This window comes from Paramormyrops kingsleyae, chromosome 10, assembly GCF_048594095.1.
Source record: "Paramormyrops kingsleyae isolate MSU_618 chromosome 10, PKINGS_0.4, whole genome shotgun sequence".
In the NCBI taxonomy this organism is placed as follows: Eukaryota; Metazoa; Chordata; class Actinopteri; order Osteoglossiformes; family Mormyridae; genus Paramormyrops; species Paramormyrops kingsleyae.
This window is the reverse complement of record NC_132806.1, coordinates 27,643,577-27,665,748: the sequence shown is the minus strand read 5'-3', so window position 1 is coordinate 27,665,748 and position 22,172 is coordinate 27,643,577. Positions and strand designations below refer to the sequence as shown.

Below are 22,172 nucleotides of genomic sequence, written 5' to 3'. Positions count from 1 at the left end.
TCTGGCACATAGAGACCTCGGATGGGGGGGAAGGGTTGGGGGGGGGGGGGGTGCTACTTAACAATCCCCCAGCTTCCAGTCTTCACACTGCTACCCCACCCCGGCGCCCCTCACTGGGGGGGTACGATTCCAGCAGGCACGTCTCAGAGAGGGTCCCCGCCCGTGGGGGGAGCGGCGTGTAGCTGGTTACCCTTCGCTGACGGGCTTGGCCTTGGTACGAGGAAGCACTGCCTTCCTTATAAGCCTTGGAAGGATTGTAGGAAGAGCAGCCTGGCTGGATATAAACGAAGCACTTATTCTACAGATATGCCAAGCATGCTGCCCGGCGGCCTGCTGTGATAAGGCCCTCTGCAGGCCTACCCCACCCCAAACACCACCATCTTCTTTTTTTACCTCTCTCTTTCTCTCTCCCCCCTCTCTCTGTCTGTCTGTCTCTCTCGCTCTCTCTGTGTCTCTTTCGCTCTCTGTCTCTCTCACTCTCTCGCACTCTCTTGCTCTCTCTCTCTTGTGCTCCCTCTCTCACACTCACTGTCTCGCTCTTTCTGTCTGTCGCTCTCACTCTCTCACTCTGTCTCTCTCACACTCTCTGTCTGTTGCTCTCACTCTCTGTCTCTCTCACACTCTCTGTCTCTCTCGCTCTTTCTGTCTGTCGCTCTCACTCTGTCTCTCTCGCTCTCTCTGTCTGTCGCTCTCACTCTGTCTCTCTCGCTCTCTCTGTCTGTCTGTCTCTCTGGCTCTGTCTCTCACTCTCTGTCTCTCTCGCTCTCTCTGTCTGTTGCTCTCACTCTCTCACTCTCTGTCTCTCTCACACTCTGTCTGTCGCTTTCACTCTGTCTCTCTCTCACTCTCTGTCTGTCTGTCTCTCTGGCTCTGTCTCTCTCACTCTCTGTCTCTCTCACACTCTGTCTCTCTCGCTCTCTCTGTCTGTCACTCTCACTGTGTCTCTCTCTCACTCTGTCTGTCTGTCTCTCTGGCTCTGTCTCTCTCACTCTGTCTGCCTGTCTCTCTGACTCTCTCTCTCACTCTCTGTCTCTCTCTTGCTCTCTCTGTCTGTCTCTCTTGCTCTCACTCTCTCGGTCTTTCTCGCTTTCTATCTCTCTCTCTCTCTGTCTCTAGTTACTGGTCCAGGCTTCATTCCTAAAACCTATGTGATAGTTCTCCTTAACTGAGGGCCCTTTCAGCGGCTGCTCTGTGCACCCAAACATCACCTGGTTCTGCACTCTGTTACAGTTACACAGAAGAAATTCCACATAGTTTTGAAAATAGTCACCTTGTCATCTATCAACTGTTACAATCAGCAGCACTTTGGGCTCAACAAGACATACATGTGAACGGACCTGGAAGACATCTTTTTGGGAAATGAAAAGAATAGACCTTATCATTAGAACTAAAGGTAGATCAGTTGCTTATTCCCAATTGGGGATTATACCTATTATTTCAGAAGCAACCAGAATAGTCATTTGTTCTGTATAATCATTGTTTTCAGTGAGGAATGTGCAAAACCAACATGTAATTACTGACCTTTTTGGACATTTGATCTAAGTACTATACTTGCGTTACTAAGGTATGTCTTACATTGGCACATTTTCTAAATGTTTAACATCCGTTTAAAGCTATTTTATTCAGTTAATATCTGTAGTTATTATGTAATAGTTTTTATATGAGCATTTCACCCCAAAGCAGCTGCATGATTACAGAGAGAAATCCCAGTAAAAGTAACCAGTTACTCAGGTGGTGGTTGATTAAGAAAACAATTCAGAACCAGGAGAACCTAAAATCTAGAGATTTTGTTGTGTGAAGAGACAGAGAGAGAGAGAGAGTGCGTGTGTGTGCGTGTGTGTGTGGATTATGTCTATATTACATTGTGGGGACCAAATGTTCCCCCCAATGTAATAAAAACTTATTTTGAGATTGTGGGGACAATTTTTCAGATCCCCACCAAGATGCAATCCAAAAACTAAAAATGCCAAGCTTAACTCACGGTTAAGGTTAATTGAAGCTGGGTAAGAGTGGGAATCATGGTGGGAATGGAGTTCCCCCCATAGGGGGAGATATATATATATATATATATATATATATATATATATATATATATATATATATATATATATATATATATACACACACACACATACATACACACACACACATACACACACACAGTACAATGCAGTACATTGTACACCGCCGAGTCATTCCTGATTTTATTTCTGAAATCTCGGCGTATTATTTACAGAAAACTCGGCAAACTGCACAATAACTTGGTGATGTGTTGAATCTGCTACTACATTAAAGTAATCGAAATATATTTTTTGATGACTTTGACTTGGTGGTATAAATAAGTATGTAATAAGAAGTAATGGAATGTTTCCAGAGGAGGAGGAGTTTAGGTTAGCACACTGTAAAAGCATTACCATTAAAATAATCTTCAATATATTCTATATTCCTCATTTAAATAGTTAAGCTTCTTTTTTGCGTCACTGTCCAGTACCACCTATCATTTATGAGACACATTAAACTATTGCAGAGAGTTGCAGAACCCTTTATTACTAAATGAATTATGCCTGTGGGGCGGGGTCAATCGGAAATCTAAATGAGGCTTGTGGCCGCGTTCAATCCGATTTACCGGGTGCGTTCGGAGCCGCTGGGCGCCTTTCTGACGCGACACGGTAAACATGCGGTCCTGAGGGCTCCCAGTCCACGCGGCGAGTCGCACCGACGGCCGCAGCAAACTTTGGGATCCGCCGCAGCGATCGAGTTCGCCGGACGTCTTGGAGAGTTAAACTTCGGGGCTGGATCGCAGCAGCAGCCGAGAGGCATGGGCTGTGTACACAGTACGGCCGGCGGTCAGGTCGGCAAGAAAAAGGTATCCGCACCCCATATCCAACGTGACTTTTCAGTGTTGCTTTTCGGTATGACGAATCTGTATTCATTTGTTCTGGAGATGTTTAAAAAAGGATATAGGTCATTATGCACGTGTTTTGTTAGCTTGTATCGTCTAGTGTGTAACACCCATCAAACTATTTGGAAATCTGCTTGTTTTACATGTAATTGCATATAACTTTCTCTAAAGCGCAATTTGCTTTTTATTGTGTATTTGTGTAAGTTTCGTTATTTACTGGTCTTACACGCTGTAAGTGAAAGATTGATCATTAATGTGCAACAGATGTGCGATGGCAGCCACGTTTTCCTATCACTTGTTTTAAGCATTGATTGCTTGCCTGTGTTAGAGATTTTCATTGCATCTGATGGTTTAAAAACCGTATTCCAGGCTTATTTCGCTTGCGATTAGTAACATTTTTGTAATGTTTTGTTTAACCTAAACTTGTGTTACTTTGCCTGCATTTCCGCCTTGAATAATGTCGTTTAACGGTTCAGAACCTCTTCCGCACTTTCTTGCTGTATTATTAGAACAACTACAAAGTTCTCTCTTAAAAAGCAACTTCTAACGTAATCGTGTGATAATGTATATATTAAACCCCGGCACTGTGCGGCTTCCCTTTGCGGGACTTGGGCGAGGGGACGTTGACAGGAGGACATTGGCGTCGTTTATACTCGTTTTAGGATCATTTATACGTTATTAACCACATCTCTTTGTTTGTGACAGGATAGGTTTGGTATAAAGAAGCTGTCTCTGCTTAAGCAAAGGAGGTGGCGTAAATGCTCATGTCAAAGGCTGTTCCTGACACCGGAGAAAACCCAGTAAAACATGAACACTGTCCTCCATGCCTAAAGGGTTCGAAGCCGCTTATTTCGTTGCGTGGGCTGCGTTCAGATTTTTAATTAATCAGATACATTCAGTACTTGTAAGTTTTGGCAAGCCTTGTATTCAAAGAATTACACTTAATATGGTATGAATATCTTAATTGCAATTGTAAATTTCGCCATCAGTGTGACTCCAGTCAATAGTCTTAACCTTAACTTTGGCCTCATCGTTTATAGGCCTGTACTGGGGGTGGTGTTGTGTCGATATGTGCTGCCTTAGTGCTAATCGATAGCCCTAACCCTATTCATAAACCTAACCCTAACCCCCCAAAACCCCTAAAACCCTTACCTTAACCCTAACCCCTAAAACCTAACCCTAATCCCAAAACGGTGGAACTGCACATGCGCAGAAAGGCTCGATAGCAAGTCTCGATAGGTAGTATTTTATGACAGAACACCGGAACACTTTTTTTGAATATGTTTTTAAGTTGTTCTGCGAGGGCCATCATTCTCTCAGGCATGTGGAGTGATGGGGGGGGGTTACAAACCCAGCATAGCAAGTGGCGATCGGAGCGCGTCTGGACACCCGGAGACCTCCGAAGCGCAGATGAACCAGCTCGTAAAAACGCTCGGGAGGCGCGCCTGGCAAAGGCAGAGGTGGGGTTTGGAATTTAAGGGCCTCCTGAACAGAGAAACTGCTAATTTCAAGAAGGGCTTTCGGAACGAAGTGGGGGGGAATGTCCCGGACCGGAATGTAACAGTCAACCGTGAACGAGAATCTTGCTTTAAAGCTTTTTTAAAGATGGCTTTGCTTTCTGCTGCCTCGCAGTGGGTGAGGTCTTGCAGGTGGAAGCTCTTCAACTTGAAGGTTGAAAACCTGAGGAGTCTGTTCTTCTGTAAATAAAGCAAACGAGGTGCTAAACGTAGTATTGTAGTGTAAAGGGTTTCTGGTGGTTTTGGCTTTTAATGATTTAAGTGTTTGGAGAGGGACTCCTGCAAAATAATAATATACAATTAAAGCAGAGATGTTTGTTTTCGCTTTGATTTATACAGGCGTCTCCAGCTATGGTATGACCTCATACGGTGTCAGCCGATTTCCAGTGTAAACAGGATTGGTGGGAATATTTGTTGGGGAGGCATACACTATGGCTAACTTGCCCCAGCATATGGAAAATAATCAGGCACAGATGATAAACAAGAACTGTTAAAATATTGGTAAGCAAAATAAAGTTTAGGAAAGGCTTTGTGTTTTAAGTAGTTTAGGTATTAATGTTTCCTTTTTCTCATTCACTGTCCAGTAGGCTACCGCATACATATCAAACTATTAGAGAGAAACGAAATCCAAATTAAGTGAATTGTGTGTATGGGGCGGAGCTAATTGTGAATTGGGGCTTGTGGCCGCGTTCGGTTCGCGGTAACCGGTTGCGTTCGGAGCCGCAGGGCGCCTTCGTGACGCAACACGGTAAACAAGCGGTCCTGAGGGCTCCCAGCCTCCGCAAGCTTTGTGATCCGCCGGAGCGATCGAGTTCGCCGGTGTTCTGTCGAGTTGAGCTACTTTGTCGAGTTAATCTACCGTAGTGCTAATCGATAACCCTAAAAAAAGAAACCCCTAAAACTCTTACCCTAACCATAACCCAATCCTCTAAAACCTAACCCCCAAACGGTGGAACTGCACATGCGAGAGTTAAACTTCGAGGCTGGATCGCAGGAGCCGACAGGCATGGGCTGTGTAAACAGTACGGCCGGCGGTACCTTTTTCGGTATGATGAAGCTGTATATACGAGTTATGTTAAATGTGCGGTCAATAACAAAGTGTCAAATGTTAATAAAAACTTTCCGAAACAAAATGTTTTCCATATAATTTCATACGTGCGTTTCCTATAACTACATTTTGGACAATTAAAACAATGGTAAATTCAGCCGGAAGAGGTGCTTCAGTCTTGTAATCCAGATGCACTCAGGTCTTCATACCTGGATCCTCAGGAAGATTGAAACATTGCTTATAAATAAGGTGCCACGTGATTTTGGAAGCTTTGCGTCCCTGGAGAGTGAAGGACACCAGAGGGTAACACTGACAAGTCATGTAGGTGGTGTAGCTACTCTGTGCTCAATGTGAAACCCGCACATTTCGGATGGTCTCCGCATGACATCCCAGGCCTTTAGAAATCACACCCACCCCCCACCGAGACCGTTTTTGTTTACGTCCCACGCCCCGCAGCTTACGTTACTCGGTTCTGCTCTCTGTCTTGCAGAAGAACAAGGCAAAGAAAAACGGGAAGACCTTCTCGGAGCCGGATGGCCGGGAGCAGGGGAGCGGTGAGCGCTTCTTGCTGCAGCTGTGTGTGGGCGAGCGCTTCAGAGCACGTGCTGAACTAGATTTCAGCAAGAACTCTTCTCTTCAGTTCTGTTTAACAGTGTCATCTGAGGCGATTTTTCGTGGCCTATTTAGCGTGCTTGTCATCAAAGAAGCACTTTACACATCTGTTTCATGTTTATCACCCTGCATGTCAGTGTCTGACACGTTTTCCATGCTGCGGCTCTGGGACTTTTGTGCGTCTTTTTCGTAATTTCGCTTGCTGTCATTTTGATGGATTTCTACTCTTGCTTCTCAGAGGATTATAATTTACACTTTTTTTTCTTAAGTGGTGCAACTACAAGCTTGCCCTGGCTTGAATGCAGTCCCCCCATGTAATTAAGTATGAAAGTGTTTGACTTGTTTTTTATTTTGTCAAAAACAAAAGCATTACTTGCTCTTCTCTGTAGGGGTGGGCTGATTTCTTTACTACCTTCTCCATTCATGCTCGCTGCTGTGTGCACTGGAATTTACCTCTGGGATCAATAAAGTTCATTCAAAATATTGTGATTTTGAGGAATATGCAATGTCAAAATGAACTGTAATCACCTTTCTCCCTTTCAGCTGTTATCTGTGGTGATTGTTTACATCAGTGTGTAGATGTTTAGATGTACTGCTACATAGGTGAGGACTTCTCCCATGGGGAGTGACAGTCGTCTGTGCTGTGGGGGCCTCCCCTCTACAGTGTGGTGTGTCTGTTATCTGGTCCTGTGCCCAGTGTCCCTGTGGTTCGGCCTGGTCCGCTCTGGCAGTGAGCCAGCATTTCTGTGCCGCTCCAGTTCAGGTCACACTGGACCGGCTCCCAGAGCAGGAGCTAAAGATGGTTCGCAGCTTCCTGACGGCGGCCAGTGCTGAGGGCCTGGAGATGCCGCAGGAGGTGCAGCAGAACGAGCTCCTCACACTGCTCCTGGATGTCCTCAAGAAGGTACCTCTGACCACCCCCACCCCGAGGTGTGCCCCCATACAAGTTCTTCACCAAGAACCAGAGGGCGTGAAGTCATGTGACGTATGCGCAGCTGTTTGGCTGTGACGAGGGGCTCTTCCTGTTTGGCCCCTTCTCACCGGCCACCCCTGTACCTTTCAGTCAGGGCTCCTTAAAATAGGGATTCCTGATTTAGGGGGGGTCGCGAGATGATTTCCAGACCCCTCCCTCCCCAGTCGGCAAATTCCACCCGAATGGGTGTCACAAGTCTCTGGCACTTTTGTTATCTGGAGGTCGTGGGCTGAATAGTTTGGGTTCCCCGACCCGAAAACGCTGCGCTGCATGAAATCCCACATGCTCATTTTTTATGGTTTTAACACTTCAGGTGACCGCAGACAAGACAGCAGAGCTGAGTGCTCAGTTTGAGGAGAACATCAAGCGTCTCTCCAAAGAGCACAGTGACAAAATTGAAAGTAAGAGCAACTCGACGCAGAAAATCCCTCCTCCTGTCCACGAGCTGTTCGGATGTATTCTTGTGATGTTTAAGTGGTTTGGTTCCTCATCACTGGAGGAATGATTAATTGTGATCATCTCATTTCTGCAGATCTGCAGCGGTCACATGATGAAAAGGTCAACACCATGAGGGACAGTTTTAAGGTGGCTGAGGTTTCGCTGCAGGTGAGGTGTGTGTGCGTGTGTATGTGCGTGTGTGTGTGTGGGGAGGTTCTGGGGGCCACCTTCAGAAGGCCCATCAGTGGTTGTCGTGCTGATTCTGGCCAAGTCACGTGACTTATACTTTTGTATGGCTGGGCTGTAGGGCCAGGTGGAGGCGCTGACTTCCGAGCTGAAGGCCTTCAATGATCTAAAGCAAAGGGTGGCGGAATCAACCCTGAAGAGAGACCTCAACGGCAATATTCAGGTACAAAACTCACTGTACCTTCCTGCAGTTCTGTGATGGAATGAGAGGAACCTCATACGAATGGTACACTTTTGTGGGCTTGAGTATCAGCGGGAAAGGGTCTTCACCTGTTTAAAAACAGCTGCTTTTGAAATTTTAAAGTTTTCTGTTAAGTCTATGTGAACTTGCCTCCCTATTCCTGAACCCAGGCTGCTTTCCCATTCCAGGCGCAGGGTAGCCCAGGAGAATTCTGGGAACAGGAGCTGGAGAGCCTTCTCTTTGTCATAGAAATGAAGAGTGAGCTTTTACAGAAGAAGGAGAAGAAGCTGCGGCAGATGGAAATACTGGTAGCCGTCAAACCTCTCAGTTGACAAGCAGCTTCCCCATTCTAAAGCTTTAAAGATCATTATATTTCTAACTGACAGACCATAATGTCTGTTTCTTCATTCTCCACTGTAACTTGAGTTTGTATTAACTTGGTCAGTCCAAAATGACCCCTCGTGCTGTCATGTCCTGTTGGAGCTTAATGCAGTCTGTCCAAAAATCAACTGCAGGCGGCAAAGAACCGATCCCTCGAGGACCAAGCAGTCGGCATTCTCCAGAAGAACGAGGACCTACGTGTGCGCAGCGATAGCTACCAAAGCCAGATCCAGTAAGTCTGTGTTTCTGAGCACCCTTGTGCTAGTAGGGTACATTAGAGATATGTTTAAAGCCCATTCCTAATTAAATGCGTCATCTGTTATGCCCGTAAGTGCTGTTCAGTTTGACACTAGAGGGCGCCCTGTCTTTGGTTTTCCCCTTTCTTACCTGTGCTCTCATGTTGTCACTGTTGGGAACCTCTGCTTCACTAAAGCGCTGTAACAGGCTTTGCTGGAAACCACCACTTTTTTTTTTTTTTTTTCCTTTTAATGGTTTGAGTAATAATGGTCACTATTAATGGCGCGATGGGACTCTGCTTTTTGAACACCTCTCCAAATGCCTTTCACAGGCAGATGTCCTTGGAGCAAGTCCGCCTGATGGAGGACCTGGAGCAGACGGAACTGCTGAATGTGAAACTGACGCAGGAGAAAGAGGAACTCCTATACAAGCTGCAGCACAGGGAGTCTTGCCCCACCACCTCCCCCTCCCTAAGCAGACTCCCTACCAAGTCCCCCAATCACTTGAGATGACCCGCCTTCCCTTAACCTGACTTGGCCCAAGGGCGCCGCCCTGCTGGTTAAACCTGGAGTGGCGTCCCAGACTTCTACACCCTGAACTATGCTACGTGTTTCACGACTTTGACAACCGAGTTTTAATTTTGGTTGTGGTGGGATTTTATTTTATTATATATTTTTTTAAATTTTCTTGCTGCCAGAAGCCTTGACCATGAGCTGGAACAAGAGTAAAGGAACTAATGAAGGAAGTTGGTTCTTGTCTTCTGCCAAGTGCCAGTCGAAAAGAGGCTGATGGCTGTGTTGCTGCAGCAAAGCCCGTCTGCTTTGGTTAAATGCTCACAAAATTAATATAACAACATGCTGACAGCCTGCCTCAAGGGCGCCGCCCTGCTGGTTAAACCCCGAGAGGCCACTCGTATGAAGATTCTGATGCCAGTTACATCGTTTCCTGATTATGCCTTGCTGCCGCAAGTCTCCATGGTGGATCGGAAGTGGAGTCAAAGGACTTTTGGTCTTTTCTACTGCCGAGTTCGTTTCTGAGTTTTTGCAGGAAGACACTTTAACTATAGCAAATGGGTCTGTTTCATGCAGGCTTTAAGCATTACCCTGCCTCTCCTTGTTCTGATGTAGCAAGGCTGTTGTCTTTATTTTGACGCTTCTGGTCCTGTCTCGCTGAAATGGATCAGAATGTGGCTCCATTTATTCCACGTGCATTTAAATGACGTGTGAGTGTGAGATCTTGGTTTAGAGCATTTTGTTTGGATCTCTCTCACATTTGGACTCAGGTGCTACCGTGACTGGGTTTTGCATCACCCAATCCAACGGGAACATGTTCTGTGTTGATCTAAGAACCAAAAGAGTACTTAAAGCATAGATTTTGGATCCACGCTGTGGTCAATTGCACTTGTGCACTTTTTTGTTTTAATGGGTGTATGTGAGCGTGTGTGCGCGTGTTTGTGGAATGTGACTTGACACTTTCCATATTTTAGTTTTAAGGTTTTTATTTTTTCTTCTAAGTCCGCAAGACGCACACTGAATGTCATTGACATGCTCGACTGCAAGTGCCATGATATCAAACCTCCAATAAAAAAAAACAAAAACCTTCCATATTTATACTGCTCTTGTTTTAAACTTTGGGGAAATTTTCCATGGGTCTGGAGATTATTAGCAAAGTGTGTGTGGTGGGGGGGGGGGTATTGGAGGCAGCAGTCCCATTAGGGTGCTGGTCCCCCAATATGCTGTAAGGGAAGAGCTATTTCCTGGTCCATTTATAGTCTTCTGCCCCCCCACCCGCTCCCCCCTTGGGCCTTAAGCCTCCCTGAGAAGGACTGTTCACTCCCTGGCTGGGGCAATCACGGGTAGCCAATGGTGCGCTGTAAAGACCAACAGTATGGACACTTGGGTTATCGTGTGTGTGGTTTTACAGCTGGCCATCGCACCACTGAGCAAATGAGTTTCCTTAAGTTTATTGGTTTAGGAGCCACCAGCGGTAAACTTAATTTCATAGATACAATAAAGATGTCTGTGTGGGGGAAAAAATTTATAAGGTGTTCTTAAGTTGCTGGGCGAGCGTATGAACGGCATTCAGGCAGAAACGTCGGTGTAGGATCGCCGGCGCCGACAGAGATTGGCTGTGTAAAGGGATCCACACCCCAGGTCAAATGTGACTTAGTGCTATATTTCGGTGTGATAAACCTGAAGGAAAAAGATTTCAGTAGTTAGACTGGGTTACAGTGTAACACTGGGTTACGATGTGAACATTACAACATTTCGACTTTACGACGGGTAAATGTTTTTTCACTTTCAGTACATTCACTTAATTACATGAGACATTCAACATTTTATAAAATATTTCGTGTTAATGATTTTGCCGGATTGTAGGCTTAATGTAAGTGTTCTAAACATGTTTTAAGGTAGGCTAGCCTAGGGTATGATGTTTGTTAGATTAAGTGTACCGTATTAAAATGCTTTTTTTGCCTTACAGCAGGTTTGTCAGAATGTAACTCAATTGTAACCCAGAGGAGGGAAGTGGTATACTGTCACATTAAACCATTGTAGAGCGTAATGGAAACCCCTGCCCAATACCACGGAACCCAAAATGAATCAACAAATAATGGAAGTAAAGAAAAAAAAAAGTTTTATAGTATAATTATGGTTTTTAGGAACGGCATGTGGCTCAGTGGATTGCACCCCTGTGCCTGTGATCGGAGGGTCACCGGTTCGAGCCCGACCTCCGCAGGATGGTCATGTCTGTGGGCCGTTAACCCCCAGCTCCATGGCTGCCCCCGCAGGTGGCTGCCCTTCGCTGTCAAACTTGCTCTCACTACATGTGTGTCATGGAGAGTAAGATGGGGTAGTTGAATAGAAAAATTCTCCACAGGGATCAATAAAGTATTGTCATGATTAATGCAAAAAATAGTAAGTACTGTTATAGAATTACAAAATTGTGTAATTGGTAATAAACCACGTTCTGTACGATTTAACTTTAGTTGTTACTTTTCTCCCATTGGGGAATCAAATTTATGAACAAAGATTTTTTATTTTTTTTTTAAAGTGTAGTTTCTATACTCTGTACACAGTTGTGCCTACAGTTCATGAACACTTTGGCCTACGAACAATTTGATTCGCGACTAAATATTTCATGAAAAAAATGCATTGGTTTGTGTACAAAATTTGGTCGACAAACGGATTACTTGAACAGATTCCTTTTTTTTATACTGTATACTAGTATAGCACCGGTGAGGTGCATGTCCCAGCATGCCCCAGCATGCCCCAGCATGTCCCAGCATGTCCCAGCATGCCCCACATGCAATTGTAAATGGAAGGAGAACAACAGGCACCCAACGAGCACCGAACCCAAATACACAGATGGGAAACACAAGGTTGTCAGACGCCGAAGTACAAGACGCACACGGTGGGAGATTTACACACGCTAAATACATGTGAGGATCGGACCGGGTACACACAAGACACGGGCAAACACACGTGCGACAATAGGGAAGTGCAGCCATTAACATTAACAACAGCCACAATACACAAGGACTGTTAATAAAGCGTGTACTGAATATACAGATGACTAAATCTTGATTGTCATGGTTTTATAATATATAATATAATATAAACAAGTCTTGTATCCAAAGCAGCATATTCTTTTTTTGAGGAGGCAAGCTCAGACAGTCCCCAGAACATTAAGGGCCCAACAGTGAAATCTGCCAACACTGGGATTGGAACTGGCAACCTTCCAACCATAGGCACAGGCCACTGCACCATATACCACCCTTTGTGTTATAGAAAGAATTTTGAACTGAAAAATATTACCCTTACAGCTTCGCTGTGTACATACAGTACAGTACAATACTATACACCTGTCCATACAATGTGACCATGCAGCCTGAGAGACAAATGATGACAGACAGTGAAACGGGCTGAAACGCCAGACTGGGTTAGAATGTTTCTATGGCAAAAGAAATGTGGATATTTTTCTTGTGTTTGGTCCCCAGCGTTGGACAAACATGAACGCTAACCCTTGCCCTGTTGACTTTGCTCTGCTGGTAAACAGAGATGATGCTTGTGCGCTCAAAGCGCAGGGGAAAAGCAGTGTGTCTCCGTCTCAGTCAAACAGATCCACAGAGCACATTCCCACAGATGTTTGCTGGTCGGCGCCGTTGTGGTAAGTCAGCCATGGTGGGCTTGGGTGAGTGCAAGCAGAAGTTAGCAGACTCTTCTGTGGTTTTGAAGGTTCTCCGAGAGATGGGATGTACAAGACTTGCTGATAACCCAACCAACAAAGGAACGTGCAACATATTCTGGAGCACGAGTTTAAAAAAGACAAATTAGCCCAAAGTACAGGAAGACGGAGGTTACATTGTCCCCTGGGCAGGGCCATGAGTGACCGAGATAATTAGTATTGGTGTTTCTGTAATGCCATGCTTGCTGAAAGGCCTGGAGAATGTGAAGTATTCAGTATGAAATGAGACAGGGCAATAAACCCTACAACTGATGGATATGGTATCATGTACATTGTCGTAATGCGGGGGTGGTTGTGTAATGGCTCAGGTGTATATGGATAGGAGAGGACTGTAAAGACCAGACACATGGACTATAATCGTCATTTTGTTTAAGGTAAGATAGACTATATTATTTCATATCTAGGATAAAAGGTATTGTGAACACTTTATGTACGATAAATAGATCATGAATCAATCTTAGAATCGGAAATTTAACAGAAATGCGACTCAGCGGGCTGTGCTTGTGATCGGAAGATCGCCGGTTCAAATCCCAGAGTGAGCAGACAGATGCCACCGTTAGGTCCGAGCAAGGCCCTCAACCCCAGCTCAAGGGGGGGGGGCACACGCTGGCTGACCCTGTGCTGTGTCCCCCTCCTCCACCCCTCCCCAAGCTTGCTCTGATCTGTCTGTGAGTTTCATGGACAGCAAGATGGGGGAGGTGAAACGGGAATTTCCTCACAGTGATTAATGAAGTATCTCTATTCTATTCTAAGCAGGAGTGCAGAATTTTGCACATATTGTAATGTGTTATAACTAATACGAAGTACTTTAATCGTATTTACACACAAATCATATTTCATTCAACTTTACTCTCTGATAATTCACAGGAGAAGTGATTTAGTGGGTCAGCACCGGAGAACAAGCAGAGGGTTTGATGTTTGTGTCACCGCAGGCCAGCTCCCTGGGGCGGTGGGGGGGGGGAGAGTCAGTGCAAATGCACAGGCAGCAGAATTCAAGTCACCCCGGCACAAAGCTCCATTTCAGATCATGGAGTTCAGAGCTTGTGTGCCGGGTTCTGGTTGAAATAGACACCAGTGGGAGCGAAAGGTGCATTTTGGTTTGCGTTGAGTCTGGGCTTCATATATAATCTGGTATTATGAGAAACACAGAGTGCCGCCTGAAGCTAAGTTCACCTTAAATTCGCGTCTTTCTGTCTTTTTTCTTAGAAGAAATGAGTCTCCCTGAATCATGTATATTCACAAGAAAATAAGAGCCAGCAGCCAATTTTCACTTCTTGGTAAACTTTCACTTCTGCCTTTGCTGGGTTTATTTGGTCACACCATTAATTTCTCTCAGATTTCACACGACCATGAAGGAGCCAGAGACGAGGAATAATGAATATCGAGATGATTTTGAATGTATGGACACTAATGAGGACAGAGTCTTCTGGAAAAAAGGTGGGAAAAAACTGAGAAGGGCAATAAGAAACCAAGGAATGGAGCTCAGTTAATGCAGCGTTTCCCAATCCGGTCCTTGGGGACCCCTTGACTGTCCACGTTTTTGCTCCCTTCCAGCTCACAACACACTCATACTAGGTTCAGTGTCCTTGATTGGCTGGGAGGTAACAAAAACGTGGACTGTCTGGGGGTCCCCAAGGACTGGGTTGAGAGAAACTGAGTCACAGGGAGTGGGAAGACTTCAGGGAAATGGGGCACATTAAACCATTGTAGAGCGTAATGGACGTGTCATTGCTGGTGTTCAGTGATTTGGTTCTGTGTTCTTTTCTTAACGGCTATTTTTTTGGTGTAGCGGGCTTCAGAAGCTCTCCTGCGCCACTTGTGGGGTCTTCTGCTCCACACATGGCTTTAAATGTCTGCCCTTGCTTCCATTTCAGATCCCGCACCTCCGACGACCTCAGCGTGGCGTGCAGGCAGGGCACCGTCACAGCTGTGCGCGGTCCTGTCCGTGTCTATACTGCTGCTGCTGAGTCTCATTATCGCCCTGTCCGTCAGCAGTGAGTTTGCAGATTGAGTATGCTACTGGTTTATCATACTCGTCATTTACTGTACTAGTATACCATATTCAAATCACACAACATACCAGTATACCATACTCAGGTAATTTACTGTACTAGTACTAACACATCATACCTGAATAACAATGTACTGGTTTACTATACTCCAGCCATTTACTGTACTAGTACATCAGTAGGATCACTCACTGCACTGGGTTGCCACGCTCAGATCATTCTTTGATTAGAACACCGTACCCGGTCACTCACTGCACTGGGTTGCCACGCTCAGATCGTTCTTTGATTAGAACACCGTACCCGGTCACTCACTGCACTGGGTTGCCACGCTCAGATCGTTCTTTGATTAGAACACCGTACCCGGTCACTCACTGCACTGGGTTGCCACGCTCAGATCGTTCTTTGATTAGAACACCGTACCCGGTCACTCACTGCACTGGGTTGCCACGCTCAGATCGTTCTTTGATTAGAACACCGTACCCAGTCACTCATTGCACTGGGTTGCCACGCTCAGATCGTTCTTTGATTAGAACACTGTACCCGGTCACTCATTGCACTGGGTTGCCACGCTTGCCCGTCTCATTTATCATGCTCAAAGCTGGTTCTGTTGTCTTTGCTGCTCAAAATGTCCCTGGCAGATGCCAAGGTGGACAGAAGGTTCACAGTCCTGGAGGACACCGTGGCCAACATCAGCACGTTGCTGACGTCCGTCACCACCAAGCTGCACATGGGAAAGGACACTGGTGAGGAGCTGCATGTGTCATTCTGTCTTTGTGATGGTCCCCAACTGGGCTGGTGCTCACTCCATTCAGTAATAAGGTGCTAAACATATTGTTACTGTATATTAATGGGTGCATTTGAATGTCAGCAATCCTCAAAGGAGCTTGCAATCCATTTCTAATTAAAAAGTTACATTAGGTAGTTATACAGAGTATATTCTGCTCTTATCCATTTCACCTTTCATCTACAAATCTACATAAAGAATATCTTTGCAGCTGTAAACATTACTTTAACAGATTGCTTGGTCCAAACTGACATACTGGTTTGGGTCAGAGAACATGGTCAGACAGTTGGGGTTAAGGGCCTCGCTGAAGGGCACAGCAGTGATATAATTACTGCCGGTCACGGGATTCGAACCCACACCCTTCACGGACAAAGCCTGCTGTGCTACACTCCACCCACTTAATTATTTATCACCATCACTGTGGGTTAATATAGGCTTACAGAAAATCCATTTAATAGAACTGGAAATGTAGCTAGTTAATCAAGGACAAATTTGGCATTTTAAACAGCGATTCCGGGCGGTGATGAAACACGGCTAACAGGAGGGTGTGTGGTTAAAACCCTGATGTGCAGTGTTCCCCTCCCCAGATGAGAACTTCCACACAGATATCAGCAAGCTAAAAGTCTCAATGGAAACCGTTGAAAACCAGCTGACTTCTGGTGCGTCCAAAGTAACCTACACTCTGTTTATCGACCATTATCAATATTAATTTCATTTTAATTGTTAACAATGTCACTATCACTTACTGGATGATGTTATCAGGGATTTCAGTTATTTCTCCATGACTGTAATATTAGTGCACAGGCCTGACCACCCTGCCATGTGGCCTCGTCCCATCTTGGTACCACTCATTGTCATGTTTCTTGTGGGTCACTGCAGTCATCAAGTCCCTGAAGGCAATTGATGAACTAGAACCTTTGAAGACCCAAGTTTCAGAGCTGAAATGCAGCATTGACAAAATGACCAAAAACGGTAAGAGGTGATGATCTATGTACAATGTTTGTGCTGCACAGTATGATTCATCATCACCTTTGGTGGTATTTTATATTATTGTTATTCTTTTTATATCCATATTGCTGTAGTTTAGTCTTTAGTTGGGTTTTCCCAGTCTTAAATTGTACATTCATCCATCCATTTTCCAACCCGCTTATCCTACTGGGTTGTGGGCTTAAATTGTGCAGTTAAACCAATTTATGTATAGCAGAGAAGTAATCATCATCATATGTGGAGGCATGTGAAAAAGAAAGTTCTACGATTTTCCATATCAGGTCATAATAATAAAAAAAAAAACCTGGTCCTTACCGGTTTCCACAATTACTTAAATCTAACCTCAGGAGTAAAACACACAGATTCCACTGTGTCATTATTTATTTAACAAAAATTAAGCCAAACTGGAGAAGCCATGTGTGATTCAATAGCTTGTAGATCCACGATAATAACTTAATAACTTAAATCGTTGTCTGTATGACTTTCAGTCTCCCACATCGTTGTGGTGGAGTTTTGGCCCACCCTTCATTACAACGTTGCTTCAGTTCATTGAGGTTTGTGGGCATTTGATTATGCACAACTCAAAGGTTCAGGCAGAATGAGGTCTGGACTTTGACTGGGCCATTGCAAAACCTTCTTTTCTTTTCCAGTCATTTTGTTGTAGATTTGCTGGTGTGCTTGGGATCACTGTCCTGTTGCATGACCCAATTTCAGCCAAACTTTAGCTGTCAGACAGACGGCCTCACATTTGACTTTACAATACTTTGGTATACAGAAATTCATAGTTGACTACAAAGTGTCCAGGTCCTGCGGCTGAAAAACAAGCCCAAATCATTAATTTAAATTCAATTACATTTATTTTTATATAGTACTTTTCACAACAGAGTCACCCCCAAGAGCTTTTCATTGGTGCTTTGATACTTTACAGCATCATTAAGAGAGAATAAGACAAAAAGAAAGGAAAAGGAGAGACAAAGAAAAGAAAGAAAGATGGCAAAAGAGGAGAGGAACCAAAAACAGAGGAGAGAAAAAAAACCTCTGGGGGTCCAGGGTCAACTGGCTGCTCCCCCACCCCACCCCACCCGGCATGGCAAACAATATAGAAAAAGAACGAGTCAGCTTGTTTGAGAGAGGGTATGAGGTGTCTATGCCGAAACGCTGTGCATTATGGTCAAACATCTCCACTTTGGCCTCATCTGTCCAAAGGACATTGTTCCAGAAGTTTTGTGGTTTGTTCAGATGCAGCTTTGCAAACCTAAGCCGTGCTGCCATGTTCTTTGTAGAGAGAAGAGGCTCCTGGCAACCCTTCTAGACAACCCTGACTTGTCCAGGCCTTTTCTAATTGTACTGCCATGAACTTTAACATCTAACATGCTAACTGAGGCCCATAGAGTCTGAGATGTAGCGATTCGGGTGTTTATAATTTCTCTGAGCATTGCATGATCTGACCTTGGGGTGAATTTGCTGGGACGTTCACTCCTGAGAAGATTGGCAACTGTTGTGAATGTTTTCCACTCCTGAATAGTCTTTCTCACTGTAGAATGATGGACTTCAAATTGTTTGGAAAGGGCCTTACAATTATCCCATCCCAGACTGATGGGCATCCACAATTGCTTCTCTAAGATCATTGTTGATGTCTTTCCTCCTTGGCATTGAGTTAACACATACCTGAATGCTCCAAAGCAGTAAACCACCAAAACCTCAGTTTTTATAGAAGTCGTCACGCTTGCTGATGCTCAATTAATCAAGTGCATGTGATTAGCTGCACTTGGCTGCTTCTTACCCTCTTCAGTTTTCACACACAGCTTTGATTTTTTTAAATAAATAATGACATGGTGTAATGTCATGTGCTGCTGTTCATCTGAAGTTGTATTTACCTAATTTTAAGACCTGCTAAGGGCCAGACAATTTTTTATTATGTCCTGATACATAAAATGTTACATTTGAAAGAGGGTGTTCTTTATTTTTCACATGACGGAAGAACTGGACTCTGTGACAGGTTGTTATCTGCTCCACTGAATTTAGTACTGCTATTTATTACTGCTTACTGCTCTACTATAGTTAATAATGCATTTATTAATGCTATTTATTACTGCTCTACTGCATCAATTACTGTTATTTATTACTACTCCACTGCATTTATTAATGTTATTTATAACTACTCGTCTACATTAATTACTCCTTTCTTTTTCACTGTTCCACTGCAACTTGAAACAGGAACGTCACACTTAATGGCCGATTTAAAAATATGAGTTAGGAGATCTTGACGCAGTGCGAGCCATCGCGGATTCGGGGTTGAGCAGAGCGGGTTTTCGGCCTCTGCGGCTTTGCACCAAAGGGACGCCCAATGATCAAATGCCTCCTTCCTCTCCAGTCAGCACAGCAGGCTGCTGTCCAGTCGACTGGACGTTCTACTCCACCGCCTGTTACTATTTCTCCAGGCAGGCCATGTCCTGGGACTCGGCAAAAGAATACTGCACCAGCAAGCATTCCTCCCTGGTGATGCTGAGAGACGACGCAGAGTGGGTGGGTCAAGGCCGACAGACCTCTTATTGCTTCATGGGATCCATACCCGTCCAAAAGAATAGATCCATTTTGCATGCTACTCAGATCAAGTCACTCTGTCGCATCACCTGACACTTGGTAGAGTGCGGGCGAGTGAAACACTTGTGTACAAATCTCACAACAGCAGAGCCAAGGAGTGCAACTGGAAGTGTACAAAACCAGTAAATGTACAACAATAAATACACCGCAAATACACTGACACCAAACCTGCAAGAAAGGGCTTCAAAGTTTTTTGACTCTCTACTCATGTGTAGTAAGTAGGTAAATGACATAAATTCTTATCTAACCAATGTTGGTCATAACTCCATTCAGATAAAATATGCAGTTACAATGTTCTCCCTTTTCAACCAGAACAGCATGCAACTTCAGAGGCAGATACAACAAACAGACAGTTAGAGTAATAGGCAGTGAATGTGTTTAATGGCCAGCATTCAGCATTCTGATGGACACTCCCATCAGACGGTAGCAGTGTGAGCAGTTTGTGGCTTGGATGACTGGGACCTTTGATTTTATCCATTACGGAGCAAGTTCCCATTTATGAGATGCGTCTCCTGCTCTGGTCTCACACTCCTCCTCACTGCTGCCCCGGCAGACCTTCGTGAGCAGGAGAACCATGCCGCAATATTACTGGATCGGCCTGACAGATGAGCGGACCGGGACCTGGGAGTGGGTGGACGGGACGCCGTACGTCATGGACAGAAGGCGAGTCTCTCAGGTGGTTCCCAGCCCCTGTTCCTCCTCCCCCGCTTAGGAACGTCCACCTTCATATGATACGTTCTGGGTAGGGAGTGAAGAGCCACACGCTGCCACAGGATGTCGGGTCCTATGGGGGTCTAAGTGGCCGTACCACAGACAGGCAGATTCTCCAGGATCCCTTCACCTTCCATAACCATGTATCCAATGCAAGGCTGAGGTGAGGGCATGTGACGTTCTGGATGGGGTACCAAGGAGCCATCCATGCACTTTGGGCTACTTTGTCTATCTGCACATTTTGGAGTGTTATGGGAAGCAGAACACTCAGAGGAAACCCACGTCAACACATGGAGAAAATGGAATCACACACACACACACACACTGAAGGAGGAGGATTTAAAACACCACCCTCGAGGTACAACGCTACAATACAATACTACTCCCCCCCCCCCCCCCCCCCCCCCCAATATACGGTTTAACACTTTATTCCAAAGAGCACCTGTTTTACATGGGAAACTCCAGGTTCTGTACAGTCAGTCTTCAAATACCAACTTAATTGAAACTGTAAAGAGAAACCGCAAGGAATAAAACCGGCTACTCCACCCCACCAATGCCACTATAAGTGATGTTGCCCCCAGCAGATTTACATTATTGGACACCCCTACTTTAATTAATCTTATATGTGTGTGTATTTGGTTTTTGTTTTTTTTTGTATAACCCTGTTTCCACTGTGTAACTGAGTTTTCCCTCTCCATCCAATCTACTTACCCTCAGGCGCTGGAAACCGAACCAGCCGGATAACTGGAGACATCACGGCTTGGGAGGAGGCGAGGACTGCGCGCACCTGCACGACGACGGCAGGCTCAACGACGACCACTGCAGCCGGCTGTACCGCTTCGTCTGCAAAGCCATAGTGTCCGAAGCGCCCGAGTGACGGCAAAAGCCACGCCTCCTGTACGGGGCGGGGCGGGGCGATGCGGGGGGGGGGGGGTACGTGTACGTTGTACGTGTCTCTCCGACCTTGCAGTTATAACCGTGGCGAGTGGCCGCGAACAGCAGGAGGCAGATCTCTTTCGCAGGGTGATCCACTGTCGTGTGTGAGTGACACCGGCAGGTATACAGCTGCTGCCTGTTGTTCCGAAATATCCTTTCGTATTCTGAAGCTCTGTGTTTATCATATTTCATTACAAGATTGATTATATGTGGACAGAATTATTAAATTTGACTTTAAACGGACTTTGAAATGAGAGTTCTGGACAAAATGACAGAAACATCCCAATAAAGAGGCCTAGTCACTTTTACGCGTGATATTAGGTGGACGGCCAGCAAATCATACAGGTGTAAATTTGTGTGAATAGCGGGTCTCTAAAGCAGTTGTTGTAACTGACTCACAACCAACGCTAGAGTGCGCTGTAGCTCCACAAAGAGGGTCGCGCATGGACATATCAATGACTTGTATTCGAACTAATTACTGTATTTTCAGCACAATAGTAAATATTACCTTTATGCATGAGTTTGTCCTAGTAAAGGTGAGCATTTAAGGAAATCCGACGAACCACTTCACGCATATTCCTGGATTACAGGTTTCACACTAAATTCTTACAGTAATTTAAAGAAACTCAGCTCACTGAAACTTATCAGTAACATCTGATAATTAATACAACGATTCCATCCATCATCTTAACATGATACAATAATTTTCTTGATTATTTTGTTTTAGCGATGTTTTGTCATTTAAGAAACGTTGCGAAGTAATTAGGCCGTATGAAGTACACTGTGAGCCCTTAGCGAGATGTACTGTAAGAAATATATCAGAATGTACAGACATATAGGCCTATATTACACGGCTCTAATGTACTTGACATACAGGTGGACTAAGTCATAAGTTATTAATCCTAGCTGACAGGTACTTGTGTTTGGTGTTCATGTTTAGATGACATGATAATGTCACAGCAAGAACAGTTTTTCTCAAACTGGTACAGTAGGTTTACTTTCAGATAAATACTAGGCTAATTAGTGATTGTTCAGCCAGTAAGAACCATAAGTTCGCATACACATAATTAGTAATTACGTTACGTTCCTTTTCAATAATAAAATCACTATTACATCATCCATTCATTTTCTATACCCACTTATCATAAATACAAAACAATTTAAATCTACTAAACAGAAAGAATCATGTTAACTTTTTTTTCCTCGCTCAGAAAAGCCCCATTGTAAGAATGTCTACGTCTTCCTGTCCCGACAATGGATATGATTGCCTATAATTTGACACAAAATTCCCAATTACATTGCAAAATAATTACATATTCAAGGCAACAATTCCTACTGCCAGCATAACCCGCCATCTTGGA

The 22,172-nt window shown here is 44.7% G+C and overlaps 2 protein-coding genes across 3 annotated transcripts; both read left to right on the top strand.

Annotated features, from left to right (window-relative positions):
- The first annotated feature begins 2,458 nt into the window (after positions 1-2,458).
- On the top strand, positions 2,459-10,132 carry ccdc69 (coiled-coil domain containing 69). Its single transcript, XM_023797738.2, has 9 exons — positions 2,459-2,866; positions 5,958-6,021; positions 6,838-6,983; positions 7,366-7,453; positions 7,585-7,658; positions 7,798-7,899; positions 8,106-8,225; positions 8,433-8,530; positions 8,867-10,132. Exons 1-9 carry the CDS (start codon positions 2,594-2,596, stop codon positions 9,045-9,047), a joined length of 1,146 nt encoding a protein of 381 aa, XP_023653506.1. The 5' UTR covers positions 2,459-2,593; the 3' UTR covers positions 9,048-10,132.
- Positions 10,133-12,639: 2,507 nt separating this feature from the next.
- On the top strand, positions 12,640-20,781 carry asgr1a (asialoglycoprotein receptor 1a). Of its 2 annotated transcripts, XM_023797493.2 has the most exons (9): positions 12,640-12,702; positions 14,117-14,217; positions 14,655-14,774; positions 15,428-15,532; positions 16,161-16,232; positions 16,453-16,545; positions 18,935-19,086; positions 19,718-19,827; positions 20,593-20,781. In XM_023797493.2, the coding sequence occupies exons 2-9, from the start codon at positions 14,130-14,132 to the stop codon at positions 20,750-20,752; spliced, it is 900 nt and encodes a 299-aa protein (XP_023653261.1). In that variant the 5' UTR covers positions 12,640-12,702; positions 14,117-14,129; the 3' UTR covers positions 20,753-20,781. The 2 variants fall into 2 exon arrangements, with proteins under 2 accessions (XP_023653261.1, XP_023653259.1); XM_023797491.2 differs by lacking the exon at positions 12,640-12,702 and having other exon boundaries at positions 14,087-14,217.
- The last annotated feature ends 1,391 nt before the right edge of the window (positions 20,782-22,172 follow it).